The 18,252-nt window shown below is 44.0% G+C and overlaps 1 protein-coding gene across 1 annotated transcript; it reads left to right on the forward strand.

Annotated features, from left to right (window-relative positions):
* Positions 1 to 4,774: 4,774 nt before the first annotated feature.
* LOC139151457 (homeobox protein unc-4 homolog) lies at positions 4,775 to 16,847 on the forward strand. The gene is made up of 3 exons (XM_070724282.1): positions 4,775 to 5,146; positions 7,188 to 7,369; positions 14,962 to 16,847. The coding sequence occupies exons 1-3, from the start codon at positions 4,879 to 4,881 to the stop codon at positions 15,808 to 15,810; spliced, it is 1,299 nt and encodes a 432-aa protein (XP_070580383.1). The 5' UTR covers positions 4,775 to 4,878; the 3' UTR covers positions 15,811 to 16,847.
* Positions 16,848 to 18,252: the final 1,405 nt, after the last annotated feature.

The following is an 18,252-nucleotide window of genomic DNA, read 5'->3' on the forward strand; positions in this document are numbered from 1 at the left end:
CTTGCAAATTTATAACACGCATTATGTCAATATTCAATGTCACGGGCGGGAAATGGATTCTGTTAGTTCGGACCACAAATAAAAGATTTCAGCAATAGCGTTGTACATTGCATACATGTACATGCAGGACGTATTGATGAGTTGAAAGTCGGCATTCCGACACGATTTTGGCAGCAGGGACAAGAAACTTTATTTTTCAGACAGAACATACATGTAACTTAAAATGGAAGATATATTACAAATTACCATACCTGTGGAGCTATTAAATATGAAGCGGGATAAGAACTGACTCAGTTGTGATAATTTCTTTCGCTCTCAGTTTCAGGGCAACTATCTGACGCATGCCGACGCCGTTTCGTCTAGCCTGACAATTGAACCTTGATCGGTGGCGAAAATAATGCTTCCGTTGTCCCCTTCATGTCCTCTTTTTGTCTCCACCGCCCAAAGTATCACTCCGAACTATTATATTTTGCCAACCGACTTTTCACAATAACACAGGATGCGCGATGAATGGGAAAGTGCATTCTCTAATTCCATGTAACAATCATTATAAACAATTACCAAAAGGCGCTTTGTTCGAGCCTGATTGCGGACATGTCATTTTTTGGCTGGGCGGTTACTCTCGGGCAACCGCCCACAGCCGATGAGTTGATGTCAAGGACCAGACCTCTCCGGTGTAGAAATAAAAAAAGCGTTGACGTGGTTGCTAATCAGAGTACAAACGTACATCAGGCCGCAACTTAGTTAACGATAGGTAAGTAATGGCGGCGATAACACATGTACCGTGTAACGACCACAGTTAAAACATTCAATAGTAAAATAATCACCTCGGGTAATTTATACGAATAAATAAATGTGACTGAATGTTCCGGTAATCTCAGAAACGAGTAAGCATCCTAGAGGGCGAGAAAAAAGACTTAACCGACTCAAGCTGACATCGTTCAGTGGAAACAGACAGCCTCGGTGTTCAAGTAAACAAACAAACAAACAAAAAATCGGCTGATCTCTTAAGTTTTTCATTTTTTTGTATTTTTCGTCTTCAGAGTGGACTGTGCAAGACAAGTGCAAAATGAAGGATATATTGATATCTTTTGTATTATCATAAAGTTGAAATTCAGGTTTTCTTCGGTATCCTCTTGTGTGAGAAAATTTCTTCATTTTCGTTCAATTTTCCGGCAGTCCACTTTCGGACAACTCATTAGAAATCATCGGATGGACTGGGTGACCTTACGCGCAGCGTGCGATAAACATGAGCCTTCTTGTGTCTTTTGACCATAATCGAATTATCGACCAGGGGCTTTAGAAAAACATCTTTATCTCAGTGGTATTGCCACTAACAATATCCCATTCCCCATTCCCATTGAATCTCTACTTGTGGAGAAACATTTGTTGTCGTCTATTTTCGATCGGAAATCAAGACGTTCCTTGCTGAAGGGCGTCCCACTTTCAGTTAACGTCCCTGGTACGGTGACCATTTCAACGGTCCCGATATCGCGATGTTAACCGCTCAATATGTTGCTGTGGAAACGTCTGTGGCGTCGCCGAACGTAATTGGTCGGAACTCTGTTTGGGGGTGCCTGGCAACCGAGGGTGGTGCAGCCGACCTACAACAAGTGAACATCGGCCGAGTGTGTGACGAGTGATGGATGATCTCGTAGGCAAGGCAACGCGAGGATGCCGATAGAGGATGAAGTAACGAGAAGGTTCACAAATGTCATTGATTCAAACGTGGATGTATTAATGCTTTGCCAAGTAATGACATAAGCACCATGAAGTTTTTATTGAAGCTGGCTTAGCGCGCAAAGTTAAGGGCGCAGAGTACACAAGGAAGACGATAGTGTATGTTTTCTATCCAATGCGTGCTAGTCGAGTGTCCTGAAAACCACAACTCCTTCAAGGAGGTCTGAATGAAAACGGAAAAACATCACAAAATAATTAACAAGTTTCTCCCCCCCCCTGCTCGGGATACTTTACTCCTCCCCAGCACATACTTGTGTACTCTTCTCTGCTGTAGCCTTTAGGTATATAACCTGGACGATACTCTAGGTCCACCAGAGCGTCTTTGGCAGCAATAACGGAAGACGTGCCCAGACCGCTTTTGTTTAGGCTTCTCCCACGACGAACACCGACCATGTGGGGCGAAACTTGAAACACCGACACACTTAACTTCTCAGGCGATGTTTACCTCAATTCAAAGTGTGTGGGTGATCGGGGTCGTGCTGTACTCGAGCTTAAAGAGGGTTCCTTCTCTGTTCTTTTTGGAAGAATGAGTTCCACTGCTGGACCTGGCGCGTTCCACCGGTCGAGCAGAGTGGTGCGCACACATCCACACGAAGGCAGGGCAACCACTTTTCTCAGACTGGTAGTACATTGGCCAGTTTGAGCTAAAATAATCCGCAAGTCTTCCACATCGGCTAATTAAGTTTCCATTTTCCAATTCACATTATATTTCCTTAACCTTCACGAGAGCATAATTCAATTAGGGACAAAACGAGCTGCTTCTCTACCGTAATCCATCATCCCAGCGCTTTCAGGGTTTTTTCCCCTTCCTGGTAGTTTCCCGGCGCGATGAAAAATAAATGGTTCTCATAATATCAAAGTCTAGAGTGCTAGTATTAAGACTGTCGCGTCTGTGCGCGCGTTGCTGGCAATTGCCCTCTCTCCAGTTCACAGCCAATATTCTTCGCCGAGCGAGTCGGACGACTCTCTGTCCCTGTTGAACAGACGCCATTTAATCGAAATGGGTTTAGAAGGCAGCTTTAAACGCGAGCGGGGGGCTCAGCCCTCTCTATCACCCTTCAAAGTTTAATGGGCAACCATTTTTTGACCTCGCAAAACGCGTACGTTACATTAACAACGCTAAATTAATTTTTCATAAGTTGTTATGAGAGTCAACGGTCGTTGAGGCACTTTTCAGCGAATGGAGGGCTCGCTCTCGCTTAAATCGAAAGTGATCATACGTTAATGTTACCTTTCACGCCGCGTTAAGAGAAAATAACGGATATCTTTCTGAGCGGAGCGATAATTTATTAGTTTTGCTCATTCAAGCGAACAAAAACAAACCTGAAAATATTTTCGCGGGAGGGCAAAAATTAATGTCACTCGATTTTGTTATCTATTTATTTACTTAGGGGTATAAGCGTGGTCCCGGGGAACTCGGGCAATTTCGCAGTTTGGCATGGCTGTGGGTGATAGTTTAGGAAAGGGGCTGGCCAATTACAACGAAGTTCTCCGGTGGCGTATCACTACCATTTACAAATATACAAAGGGCCAAAATTCGATGACGGACGACTTTCGCCGACAGAGGACGGTGTCTGCGCATAAACGGCTGTGTTTAGTGTAATGATCGACGACACACTGGGCGCTTGATTGAACGTATAACAATCGCGTCAACACACCGCGGCGTCCTTATGATCAACTGTGGACACAGTCACTCCGGCCAAATTTCAAGGGGAGGTTTTGTTTAAATTCCGGGCCAACAGGAAGGTAGAGAAAGGAAGGATATCAACACGGCTTGTTTAATCGTTTCAGAGCCTGCGACTTATCCTTCCTACCGGTGCACCAGTCAATTAGTGTCTTTTGATATTGTTGTGGTGATGTTCCATTGCAAAAAATAGGGAATAAAATAGTGTACTTGACATCGATGAAATTCAAAAACATAATTTGTTCCCCTTGCGTTGATTTCCATGGTAACAGTCTATTTCGAATTCGCAGAAAGTCATGATGTCAGTGTAGGAAAGTTGTGGTTTCTTGTTTTTACTACAAAAAGGGTGTGTTGAGTGACGACTCGGTGAGGTAGCATTCGATTTTACGCTACCTTGCCTTACCATGTGTCAACTTCTGTGCAGCCTAGCTCCCCCAACCTTGCCGACCACAAAAAGCAACTCACTCATGCGTGCCGCGTCGAGCGACCCGAAGTCATCGAAATAATTGGTAGCGAGCGGTTGACATGGCAACACATCCGACAATATCAAGTTGGAAGGGGGGAGACAATGGGGCGTGTACACCCACCACAGGACGGCATCGAGAAGAGCTGGGGCTGCGCGCAAAGGTGGGTGGGTGGGGGGGGGGGGCAATGATAGTAAAAACAAAACAAGAGTACCGTGACGAAACCACGCGGGCCACTGACTCGGAATGGGGACTGTTAATAACAATAATTGGGCAGCTATCTATCACTTTCCGTTAATTGAATGTCTAGGCGAAAGTGTATAGCGTTAATACCGAAGTGTTGAGTGTTGGGAATGAACATGCTATGCCGTTAAAAGGCTTGGCCGGTCGGGGGGGGGGGGGGTTGAATTTAATTTCCCCAATTATCGTGCCTATGGGTGACAATTGTTTCTTTGGTATTGGACAAGTTAAGGTGTTTGTCAAAGAGCAATTGTAACACAGAACGACGTCTCTCAGACGGGCAAGCAGGCGACACAACCAATTACACATTTTCTTTGGCCAGAGTTCCAGTGACTCCGGTTCTGGCACCGCGGCACAATTTTTAACGGTTGCTAGCTTTGTCCTCTCAACAAAATGTTGTCAAGAATATTTTTCAAAGTCTGCTTTTTCACCTTTCCTTTTCGACTTCTTTCCATCTGTGAAAGACGCAAGAGAACTATTGCACTTCAAGGAGATCCAAGGTGTACTATGGTACTACAGTTGGCAATGATCTGAACTAACGCTAATAGTGACCCGCGCAGACGTCACGGCGATTGAAAAGGGAATTCTCATTGGTTGGCGTTCTCAGAGAAAGGGTTGTCCCAGGGACCCCCTGCGAAGACTGTGTTCTTTCATCCAACAAGTCTACCAAGAGCTTCCCGTCACTTTTACTGTCCTACGCTACGATAAGCAGCCCACTTCAGGGGACAATAATATTTTTTATCCGCGGCGATGATGATGGACTCTCGGCTGCTCGACCAGCACTTTGGTCGCGCGTTCGGCGCGCTGGGCAGCTTCCCGTACAGCGGCACGATGGGGCTGCACCGGGCCGCGCATGCCTTCGACTTCCCGTCGCTGCACGGCCTCGCCAACCCCGTACCTTTCTCGATCGACGGGATCCTCAGCAGCACCACGCTGAGCAGCGCTACCAACGGACCAATGATCACAACGACCACATCCACGACTGCCAGCCACAACCACCCGAACCTGCAATCACCAAGTAAGTAGACAAAAAAAAAGAAACGAAAAAAAACTAACAACAACAACAGACTCCTCTTTCAGTAGTGAACTCTCTCACAAGAGAGCAAGACCGGGCGCTTGTCAGCATGTTTCTATCCGTGCAGTGACAAGTTCACCCGGCCGGGCAGATCTATTTTTTCCTCTGAAGACCTAACCCCCTAGGGATGGTACACCCTCCATGATAACAGAGGAAAGACAAAATAATCGGCCGTGTTCTTGGCGGAAAAGGCGCTGACAAGAACTGGCTTGTTCGTCAACGATCCGTTGAATGACGAGTCCAAAACACCCGTCTACAACTCTCTTTCGTCTCTGACAGATGAACCAAACGTGAACTATGCATCCTTCCCTTACGTTCTAGTTAACTGCAGTAAAAATTAATCTCTTCTTGGGAACACACACGGATGCAAACTCTCTCTCTACAATTTTAGGCGGGTGAAAAACGTTTCACGTTCTTGAGTCATTTTATTTTATCCAGAAACATCGTCAATGTTGGCGTTGAATTGTCATTTCTTGCGTGCAGTCGCGCGTTCGCCAAATTTGCCATTTAACGCACATAATATTTATACAACGCTCGTTAAGGTGTGATATTGTTTTTGATATTAGTGACAGATCGTAAAGCCTGTCTGCGCGACGGTGAGAAAATATCCGCTCCCCTTTGCACACCGACTCGCTATTTCATTCTTCTTCAACTCCGCAAAAAAAACATCAACTCGTGTGAACAAATTAAATGTACAGCCAAAAAAAGTAATATTAGTATAAAATATCGCCTTATTTACAAACAAAACATTTGAAATTTAGTTTAATTCTTCGAGCCAATATTTGTGCATAGCGCCCCGGGTTTCCGGAAACAGCGAAACAGTGATTCTGTATTCTTAATATCACAAAATAGACATCACGTTTGAGTTTATAATTTTTAACTGCATTGATATTATGTCGATAGTTATAAACGAGTTTAAGATTTCTTAGACAACTATTTTGGTTTAAATAATGTAATTTACAGTACTGTTTTCTTCACATTGATCAAATCATCAATATTATTTTAAAGATGAGTATCACAACAACAAGAAAAAAGACGGGCCTCTTCAAATTGGTTTCTACCCTGCAACTATCAATAGGGCCAGCGTTTACATAGAATTGCAACGTTACAAAAACAACCCACTTCGCTGGTTTGTTATACGTTATGCCCTGTGTAAACGAGAGAGGCACTCTGCGTATTTTTTAAAGGATTTCGGCCCACTCCTCGTGCCCATCTGTATATATTGCTTTCAATGGGGGAAAAGCCAACAACAAAAGCACCTTCGATCATATGCGCCTGCGTTTACACCGATCGGTCGCAAAATTGATTTCGAGACGTTTCGGGGGGTGTTTTTTGTCCCTTTGTCTCGCGGATGTGAAGAACAAACACAGCCGCCATCGTAGTTTGCTGCGAAAACGAGTCGGTACACGGCGCGCTGAGAGGGGAGAGAAAACACGAGGTAGAAATACCACACCGAGCTGGCGAAATATGTACATTTGTGATGTCCTTTTTTTTCCTAGCGTGGGAGGTAACTCAGTCAAATATTCTCTCGACATTCCAACGGATAGAGAAACTACACACCACACTATATTGCGAGACGTGAACAGGCCATAAATCCAACAGTCACGACGGACAACTCACAACCAAATAACTATCGCATTATATAGATTTTCGCTCCTTTTCAAATATGACTCTTAAGAATGATAAATATTGGCAATTTACTCGTGGTTTTATTGCTATCAATTGGACACTTTTTACAGACTTTTAAAGTCACTCTATAGCTGTCATCTTGGAACATAATTCAAAGCCAGAGCGGTGACAAATTGTTCTCTCTCAGCGTCGACACCGCAGTCAAACACAAACACTCCATAGAGCGATATCCACCGCTCCGCTCGCATTGCTCCGGGTTTTTTTTGCCCCTTGGTTCAGCATGACTGACGCTGGAGAGATCGGGCGGATAAATTGAAAATTTCTAATTTTAATGTTTCTCATCTATTTACTCAAGGCACCGACACGGAACATGACAACAAAGAGACGAGCACCGGAAAGCGTCGACGGACACGGACCAATTTCAACGGATGGCAACTGGAGGAACTGGAGAAAGCGTTCAACGAGAGTCACTACCCGGATATTTTTACTCGCGAGGCATTGGCGATGAAGCTTGATTTGGTCGAGTCTCGAGTCCAGGTCGGTACACGATAAAAAAAAGGAGAAAGAAAAACACGATAACGCTATATTAAATACTTTTCATTCTATTTTCGAGTGATGGAAATTACCTAAGCAATTGGTCGTTTGATGAAAAGTCTGCATTAACTTTTTGATTCCGCAAACGCGCGTTGTTTGATGTTCGTGAGAAAGCATACGTCTTATGTTTCAACCAGCGGTGTGTACAGAGGCAACGAAAGTAACATTTGGTGTGTGCAGTGATGTTGTACGCTTGGTATAACTGGGGAAATCCAAGTAACTGATACCTTTGCCGACTGCAATGACAACGCGACTTGTCTGTCGCCGATAGATTTCGTGTCCCCGCCACATGCGAGGAAGCCATCGTCCCCCTATGCCCTCCCAGTATCCTCCCTGCAAATGTCGAAGCCTCCCCCAGCTTTGTTACCCCCTGACGCATAATATATAGTTCTTAGCCGGCGGCGGCAGCCTTGAAACCTACACCGGCGGGGTTGTGTACACACCGCTGTTAAATCTTTTGACGGGGCCATACTCCGATGCTGGTGCAAAAACACAGCCCGAAAAACACGAGGCACAAAGGCTCGCTTTCACATTTGCAACACTTGCACAAATATCAATTAAATACCGAGCTAGTTGCTGCGGGCGAGACATTCAACCCCTTTGACTAACTTTGCCCAAAACATTTCGTTCAGAAGCCATCAAAAACATTCTCTCCGCTTCTCGGCCTCCATCTCTGGATACAATATTCTCACATCGCGTTCTGTTGTCAGCGGAACCCCCCCCCCCTTTTTCCCAACCCGAATGATCCACGAGTGTTTACTATTCTTGTCAACATGAAATAAAAAAAAAAACTGCTTATGTGCGTCCTGTTGAAATCAACTTTGCGACGAAATCCCTTGAACCCAACAACGAGATGGCAGTTCTGATTGTCCGGGTGATGGTTTGTATTTTGCTCCGCGGAATTCCCCATGTTGTTATTCCCCTGTCTGCCCGGGGAATTGTTCCTTCCAATGTCGTGGCCCTCTTAATACTCCTTTCTTGTATGGGCAAGTAAATACATACGGAAGGTTCTTCGATGGCTGCGTCTCGCCCCACACTATGTGTGGTATAGAGATAATTAAACATAATTGGACAACCTGCGGCCATAATTGTCGCTTCTTTTCAGGCCCGGTGTCCCCTTTCTCTCGGCCACAGTAAAACCCTTTGTATGGGCCAGGGAAACATGGTAAATCAAACGACGACGGCGAATGGGGGTCTCATCTAAGGCCAGTGTTGCCACTTCTCTTTCGCTTCGGCCCGCTTAACGATCGTGACGTTTGAGTGAAAGGTGAAACTGCTTTGAATCTCATTTAGAGCTACCCGCTTTTCTTCTGCTCCTCCCTGGGCGGGCAAGCAGCGTTATTTTTTTTTTTCGGCTGTCGTCGGTTGGACTATATACGTGTGTCAGACCAGAAGGAACGTGTAGTGAAGTGATGCGTCCATTCAAGAAATTGAATAATCATTACGTGTTTCGCTGCAGACCATGGGCAGAACATCAACATATAGCCCTCAACAGTACAAGGGATTGCAAACCGTCGAATGACTCAGAAAGTTGTCAGCGCAAATTATAATTAAAATTGAGTTTGCATCAGGAACGGAATTCTCTCCGAAAGAGACGCTGACGTGTGAGGAACACCCTCGTTCGGGACGTTGCAGACACGCAAAGGTGCCACGTTTTGCGTCTTCGGCGGTTTTTTGTCTGGCCAGACAGACCCATTCGCACCTTCATCTCATTTTGTACCCAGGAGTAACACACATACTTTAAAAAAAACCCGAGAGGCTACAACTGTTTGTCGAAGCACTACCGGTGAACAACAGTGAAGCCCCTTTTTTCACACACACAACACCCCGGAACCGCGCGACCGCGGCCACGTCGGCATTCCTGTCGTCCGCGACTTCGGAATTCCAGACATGGTCCAGTTGGAGCGGTGCTCTTTTCTGTGTCCCGTTACTGTTTACAGAGTACACAAGGCAAACATAGGGAGCCAAATTAATTTACGCCGGGAAGCTGCACTCTTGTTTAGAGAAGAAACGAAGGGCACAATTGCCCTGCCCACCGCGATAATTAGTTATGTCGTTTAGCAGAACACTGCTAATGTGAGCGATAAAGAGTGTCTCCTCCACGACTATAGACACGTACTTGATAGGAAACGCCCCGCCACAACTGTCCGAAGCCGCTGTTACCTTTATTTTTGAACCGCGAGAAAAAAAAAGTCGCTTCGTTCACTGCACATTTTCCAGTGCACGGCAGAGCGTCATGCCATCAGCCCGCCCAACGACTTAACAATCATTGGCAAAATGACGATACACTATAAGCACGATGAGTGGAGGGTAATTTTTTTAATTTGGAGATATAAATTAATATATCAGCTATACTGTGTTTTTTGAGCAATATTTTTGCTCCGTCACCTGACTTCAGCTTATTCTGAAAAAAAAAACAGCAAAGAGATTATGTTTTGTAACAGAAAGAACAAAAAAGTTGATCTACCAAATGTTTCAACAGATACATATCACACGTCTGATATAGACAAGGATGATGCACTGGACTGGAAAAAATTGGGGTGATAGTCAATAACAATATTAATAAACATCCGCGATACTGACATAAATACTCGTGAAAGAATGATTTCCATTCTCGTGTACAGCTGTTGCAAGAACTCCACACAGCTTTGTATGATAAAGTGACGCCTGTACCAAGAGCATAATCCCGTTTAAATTGGAAGAGGAAAAAAAAAATCGTCCTTTTTGTCCACTTGTCAGTGCTAAGCAAGGTTACTAAATGTTACTCTGATTTTCCCGGAATGCGAGGCATCATAGCAAACCGAACTTACCTACAGAAATACCGGTATGAACGTAGAGGCATCCCAAATGTATCGATTATTCATTAAAGCGAACGCCGTGCAATCAATTGTGTGGATTTACCGCCGGATAAACAAGATAGCGAATTATGCAAACAAACAAATAACCGACAAAACAAACAGGTTTTCTATATGTCAGTCTGGAGATGGTTTTTAACCCACCCGTTGCGTAGCTGTGTTTGTTAGCTTGTGCAATGCCCACCCCTGTAAGTTAGAAATAATGCTTTTAAAAAAACTAAAATAGTTTCAGAGGAGATCAAGAGAAACCGATCAGGCTGAAATCCCCACCAAACACAACAAAGCACGACTTTTTTTAAATCATTGAATAGAGGCGGCCGCTGTCGGATAAAGCTGAGCGAAAAAAAAAACACTTAAAAGATAACTATACCACTTTGTTTAGGCAGATGGTAATTAACCCTAACGAGCGTGTGTATATACTCGTTGTGCGCTAATCATTCACTGTCGATAGGTGTTTGGGGTCGCCGGTCACCGACCATAGAGAGACGCGGGGATGCGCTTCCAAAGTTAAGCAGTTGAGCTGATTCACGGAAAAAAAATATTAACAGAGGCACAGTTGATATAAATTGTTTGCCAATTCAGACGGACAAGAAGTTGCGGTGACCGCCAAACAATAAGGGCCGGGAACTCCGTGCCTCTTTTTTTTGTGTCAGTGCGAGACTGGTAGATTCTTTCAAATTCAATTGTGGTACACAATAAACGCTCTATGCTAAGGGGGCGACTCGCGTCTCCACCAGTAATGGCCCTCTCATTGTGCCGGTTACACGGGCGTAGACAACTAGGTGCTACCGGAGAACTGTTCTCAATTGGTCCGGCCCTTTGCATGGCTACTTGTTGGCAAGCCAAGCGCAAAGGCCCGCTTAATTGCCACATATTTAGAGAATAGTTGGGCTACCGTTGTCGAATAGCAGCGCTACTGTCACAGCGATCACGCTGGTATTCTATTAAAAAAGGAAAGCAAAAAGCTATTCACCACAATTACACTAAGTGCATAGAAACACTCTCCCGTCCTCTTGTGTTTTTTTGCTCCGTGAAAGGTTTCAGCAATGGGGGTTAAAACAAACACAAGAGTTCTCTGATTTAGTAAATTTTAGATATTTTCTCCTGTTGAGAGAAGGAAAACCGAAGTCTTAGGAGAGAGGCTCGTCCCATTTGCTGCCGAAGCGTCCCATGCACTTCAATTAACAAGCTGGATGAAACTATAATTATGGAGGTGTGGAAGAGTCATTGAAAAAGCTACACAAGTGGACAAACAAACGATTTTCTCAACTTTTATTCAGGACGCCGGGTATTTTCACCGCCTGGCTGTACACAACAGCCGCTTCAGCCAAGCGTGCAGGGTGACTCCACGCTGTGCTAGGCTCGCACAAAAGCTTAATTTCTGAAGGAGAATTGGTCGACGACTTAATTTCTAAATCAAAGTTTGGGAGTCAGCGGCGGGCCAGATGTTATTGACGAGGTAAATGGGGAGAGAGCATCGTATTCCGCGCCCAGGTCAAGAAGGATAAAAAGTCACTTCCAAGCATAGCCTCAGAGGGATTAAACACTGTCGAAATTGATTCAATGGCTTCCCTTTTTTGAAGAAGGTCGCTTCTCTGCCAAATAAAAGTTTCGGCGATCAGGTTACCATGGTTACGGTCTGGAACTTCTGGTCAGAGAAAGGAGGAAATGTAAGGACGGGACTTAAGCGGATCATGCTTGTGGAAAGAAACTCCTCGAAAACAAATTAACTTTTTAACTTTTAACTTCTCAGGGATTTTGTTTAAGCACGAGGGAGAATAGAAATTTCCATAGATGCAAAGTTGTCATAGACTTTACTAAACCCGTGTGCCTTGTTTTGATCTTTTCAGAGACAAAGATATGATGTACCGTTTGCCATCCCACCAGCTCGAGTTCAAAATATTCGACTCCGACCCCCCCCCCCCCCCCCCCCATGCTCTCGGCCTCACTCCGCATCGAACCACTTTAGCATAGAGACACATTCCCGGGTGGAGAAACTCGTTAAATTTCGATTGATCCGCTGTAATGACAAAATTTAACAAGTCAGTCTAAATTATCGCGCGCCCCCGCGTGCTGCAAAGAAATCAAACATATTGGATTGAACGCAACGGCTGTAAAAAAGTTTGTATATCGATATTGGGTCTATTAAGGGTGAAATCGACAAGAGAATCTGCGCTTTTTAATCTCAGCTATTGTTCCCTGTTTAAAAAAAAACACGGACCACATTTTTTTTGTTTCGTTATAGCAATTATGGCTTAAGTTTAATTCAATAAAGGAAATAGCGACAATGCTAGAAACTATGTTTGTTTACAAGACAGCGCGCTATTAATAGCGGCACAATACGAAAAGTGACAATTTATCTCTGTCGCTGCTAACCAAATGAGTATTTATGAATGGCCCGACGTCGTCGCTTTTGTTGGCTTTCAGTGGCGATGTTTGATTTCACGTAGCAAGATCGTATAATTTCATTTGGCGCGGCGAGCAAGAATTATTCGTGTATTAAATCATTTACAATTCCAAATTTGGCCAAAAATGGACCCTCAGAGTCTTTATTAAAATGCGAAAATTACATTTAGGGTGTTAAAAGAATGTTTCGTTTATTGCTTATCTTGGAGTTTACACAAAGCCTCGGCTAAATCAAATAGTGGGCATAGAATAGCTTCATATCCCGTGCTTCCTAACCAACTGGAGAATATTCTATCAATAGGCTTCTTTTTTTGCGTCTCAAATGGCCATTTATTGAATTTTTATGAAAACGACGAAAAGCCAATATTGAAAATCTTTCTGATATATCAGCATTGCTCTGCTAATGACAGCATCTAATCGTTGTTGGTTTCGCAACCTCAAAACAGCCAGCAATCTTGTCATAAAAATTAATGGAATTGAAAAAAAAAGTATGCGAGCTAAGAAACTGTTTTTTTTTCCTGCAGTACATTTTTTTTCTTGTTGTACGGTGTTTTCTTTTCCCTCCGCCTCCTGGGGGGATGTAGCGGATGAATATGGGGTATTGGGTTATGCGGCTTTGTCAGCCTCCTCAATGTATATTGTCGATATTAAAACGGAATTAACTTTGTGGGGATAGATTGGAAGTAATCCGACCGGGACTTAATAACACACGGAATTAAATTAAGCCCGGCCTGCCTGAGCTGGGGAAGTTGAACATACGTGCGCGCATGAACATCGGACTCAATACTGAGCGCTACTTGGGATCGCGCGTCCCGTGATCTGGTATGACCACAGCAACCATCATTATCATGGTCCTTCGACGATGAACCCCCACCCCCTCCTTCACTGGGAGACCGATTAATTGTTGAATGTTGTCTCCCCGACTTCTGAGGATTCTGAAAGCACGATGAGTGTTGTTGTTGTTGTTGTTGTTGAAAGCAACAGAAAAATCGACAAGAGAAACACCGTTGTGTATTTGATGACGTGAGATCGCTGACTATTCATAGTAGTTTTTCTATATTTCTGAAAATTCATAACCGAAATGGTGGCAACATACAATGTACATTCATCTTACTAACAATCAGACAGCAGATTCATACCAGACAGTGTATTATTTTTCATTTTTTTTTAATTTCAATAAGACGGCTCTAATGTTAAACAAGATAAAGGAAAAAACGACTCCGCGTTCTTGTTGCGGTGAATTCGAAGTTTTCACCGTGTCTTGTTTTGCTTTGTCAACCGAGCGAAGACATAACATTCAGGATAACCGTTAACGGTGTTGGATTATTTTAATTCTCATCTGATAGACATTAACCCCCAGACTTTCCAAATCAGACCGCATAGGCGGTGTCGTTATTTTAAGACGATAAACCGATTGTTCAGCTATTTAATTCCGCTTGTCAGAACAAGTGGCCATTGACGTGAAGGAGCGCGTATCGCGCTTTTTCTTAATTTGTCGTCCGAATATTGAGGGAGAGTTTCTGCTGATGAACGATCAATTCAGCCTGTCCCGGCGTCATGGCGCGAAACAGCGAAGAAATTTATCAAATCTTAGCCGCTCGTCCACACCAGTGAACTCCAAAGGCAGTCTCGAAGCCCCCTTGCATCGAAATGAGCGTATTTATGAGGTTGCCAGTTATTAAATTGTCTGATTAAATTAGTCCAGGCAGTTTGGAGCTGTATTTCCGACGTTTTTTTTGCCAAACTCGCAGTGTATGTTATTCATATAGTCGCCGTGTGCTGTTTGCTTCGACCGTTCATTTTCATGAGTTGTTTCGCCCCTCACGCTGACGCCGCCACCGAAGGAGGCCCCCTTTACAGCCTCGCAGGACTTACAACCAGCAATCACTCGATTCCATGTCATGAGGCATAAAAAAGAAAAATTGCACCGCCACAGACACGCATAAAATTGAAATTATCAAATTAATTATCTTGGAAGTAAAAAAAACAATCTGTCATCAAAACCTGCGCGATATGAGTTACCTCAAATCACCGTTTGGCCTCGAACTATGATGAGAAATTGGCCGTATAAAGTAATGGAAAATGATGTCTGGAACAAATTATCTTTGAGTGTCCGCCAATTATTGACTTCAAATCACTATGCAAATGAGTTCTGTAATGGTTTTCGGTCGTCCAGTGATAGATTTTTAGATTGTGATCACTTGTTTTCCCCCTTCTGTTTCTCGCTGCGAGTCTAACGCATAACGATTTCCTTTTTTGTTACCTATACCTCAGGTGTGGTTTCAGAACCGGCGGGCCAAGTGGCGAAAGAGGGAGAACACGAAGAAGGGGCCAGGACGGCCGGCGCACAACGCCCATCCGACGACGTGCAGCGGCGTGCCGATCGACCCAGACGAGCTGAAACGAAAAGAGCAGGAAAGAATGGAAAAGAAGAGGAAGAAACAGGAGGAGAAAGCCAGGATGAAAGCGATGAAGGAAGCCGCCAAAAACAACAAAGACATGGACTTGAAACACCTCAGCCTCCAGCCGCAGGGTTTCAAAGTGTCGGAACAGAGCAGGCTGGAGGACAGCCAAAGCGTATCCTGCAGTAGTGACGGCGAAGCCGACATGGCCAAATCGTCAACGAACGACGAAAACCTGGACAGAAACGCGGAGGACAGTGCAACAAATAAAACGAACAGTCTCGAGGACAGTGAGAAGGACTGTAGTATACACTTCCACGGGGGAGACGCCAAAGTCTCGTCGGCGACGGCTGACCAAAAGTCGGCGTTCAGGAGCCCCTTCAGTATTGATGAAATCCTGGCGGCAGATTCGAATAAAAGCTCGCAGCCCCGCAACGGCACAAAACCGATGACGTCGACGAAAGTCCAGCAGCGGCTGAAGTCCATCGAGTCTGTGTCCGTGGGATTGTACTCGGTCTACGGAATCTCCCAGCCGATAGGGTTCGTCGTCAAGGGTGCCCCGCCGTCGGGAGGCTCGCCCCTCGCCGTGCGCAAGTTCCAGGAATCACCGGTGTCCGAAGATCGGCAGAGTTCCAGCATTGCGTCACTCAGGATCCGAGCCAGGGAACACCAAAATGCCATTAAAACTGAACTTGATGACGTCAGGAATGCGGTTTGCTGACTGAAACTTAAATGAATATTCTCTTTTTCTATTTCAAATCATCACCACGTGTGCATACAAAAAAAATTGCCAAGATTTTTTTTTGAAGAGAACTGTCTCAAATAGCAAAAATAAGCTGCATAAAAAATCACATTATTTCAAAATTATGTCCGACAGACACTGAAGAAAGACCAGGTCGGTCATCTTAACGAATTTCCTGTAAAGGCTGACGAACACGTAGAGAATACTACGTATGTCTGACTCACTGCAAAAAAAATACAACAGACTGACATGGGATGAAATATTATTGAGCCTAGCTTTCTTTTTAATAGATGACAAGTAGACCGAAACACACAAATCGCCCATCCGTCTTCAAGGTTAAACAGCGTCTCTTTAAAATGACGTGTACCTGACGTATGGTAACGAACCACACCATTCTTCACAACGCGGAATGTTTCTGTACGACTACGACATGGCGATCTGATCGCTGAGCTTTTGTCGCATATTTTGTTTTTAAAAAGCTATTTATATTTTTATGTTTTTTGGTTCTTTTTTTTTAACTTCATAAACGACGGCAGAGACAAACCATGGAAACGAGAAATAGTTATCTGCTATGGTGTCTTCATTCTTGTGCTGCTCTAACGTTGAATGACACAGAAGAAACGACGGCGGGGGTTTTTCAATCTTCCCAGAAAATGTTCAATGTTCTCTCGTGTTCAGCTATTTCGTTTGTATTGTCATCGCAAAAGCGTTTAATTTTTCTCTGTCGCTTGTATTTCACATTTCAACTGTTGTGCCACTTTCAGTGTGCGTGTTCTTGTGGAAAAAAACAACTCACATTTTATTTTATTTTTTCTTATAAAAGCAATTCTGTATTTTACAGGCAAACAATACGAAAAGAGATACCTCCCGTCCAAATCACAGTATCGTTGTCTCCGAAATGTTAAACCCACAAACTCTGCATTTTTGGATACCTTTTCTAAAGAAAAGAGAGCTTATGTGTCAGTTAAGATTCGAGTTTTTTATATTGTATGATAATATATGTAAATTACAACGACCATGTCGTTTTCTCAGTGTCATGAGTTTTGGTGTGTGCATTCCAGTGCACCAGCTGTTTAGCAGGCCTTTTTCTTGATGCAGTCGCTTGTCAGTATGAGAGGCGACATATTTTTCTATCATGAGAGTGGTTTCAGTTCTGATATCTGAAGGATTTTATGACGAGTAAAAAAAAAATAATGCCACCCTCCCCTGAAGAGCTCGGACACAGCTTTCCCGCCTGGGGCGCAGTACAACCACGAACAGGGGGAAGATAGAGTACAGTGTAATTGAATATGACAACGAAGAAATGAAAATCGTATTTCAGCATCCGGGCCCTTCATTTTTTCCATTAGTGGCTCATTTTCCAAGTAGGAGTCAATTTTCTGCCAAGGTGTTAGGCTGTCGCCGACTCTCAAATCCCTTCCCCCGCCCCACGAAGTCGAACGAATGAGGGAAAATTAAAAGAAATCTCACAAGAGATAATGTAACACGTACGAACAGCTGTGCCCTGTCGCATACTAAGATCTTTCAGTTCACGTGTATACATGTCTTTATTAACAATGATATTTAAAACTTGGAGAAACTGGTCGATTTCTCACAACGGAGGAAAAATAAACTGTATCTTACTTTCTTACCTTCGTGTACATAGTAAAACTCTGCCCCCCCCCCCCAGGAGGAGTTCATTTGTTGCGAAATGTTTACTCGACTAAAAGTTCTCCTCCAGACCAATGAACATTCCAATCGAACGAAATAAAACACCAGTGTGGTTTAAATGAAACGCGCAGCTAGCCGTGTCCATTTCTTCTCACCTCCCATATCGTTTTTGTTCCCATATCCGATCAGAGAGAGGCTTATCGAATGAGATCCCATATCAGAAGGTCAAAACACCATGCCCTTTTGAATGCGAATCTTAATAGGCTCCGAGCTGTTATATCTTTAAGTTAATTTCAGTGTATCCAAACACTCAGACACACGTCAGGCAGAGGTGTACTGTGATTCAGGTTCAGATGAGAATCTTTCACACTTAAGGGAAAAAAGTCTCGCCCGAAGAGTGTGTTAAATTCTGATTTCCAAGTTTGATAAAGGGAGGATGGTCCATCATGCGATTCAGCCGGACGGTGGCGCAACGTTGAGAAGCCGAGAGGCAGTCGAACCCCCTCCCAATAGCCAATCTTCTCGACCTAATTAACCCCGGGGCTAATGAGCGACCTTTGTATTGCGTGGAGCTGCAATTTCACAGCAAGTAGGAAGTTTTTGTAAAAGGTGTGTCGGGTAAGTCTGCTATGCCCACAGAGAAATACACGAACATTAATTGTTTGAACAGATTTGAGAGAGAGAGAGAGAGAGAGAGAGACAGAGACAGAGACAGAGACTGAATGAAAGTGCGCAGACTCGTTATAATATTCAATGGAGGGTACACAAACA

This window comes from Ptychodera flava, chromosome 15 (genome assembly GCF_041260155.1).
Source record: "Ptychodera flava strain L36383 chromosome 15, AS_Pfla_20210202, whole genome shotgun sequence".
Taxonomy (NCBI): domain Eukaryota; kingdom Metazoa; phylum Hemichordata; class Enteropneusta; family Ptychoderidae; genus Ptychodera; species Ptychodera flava.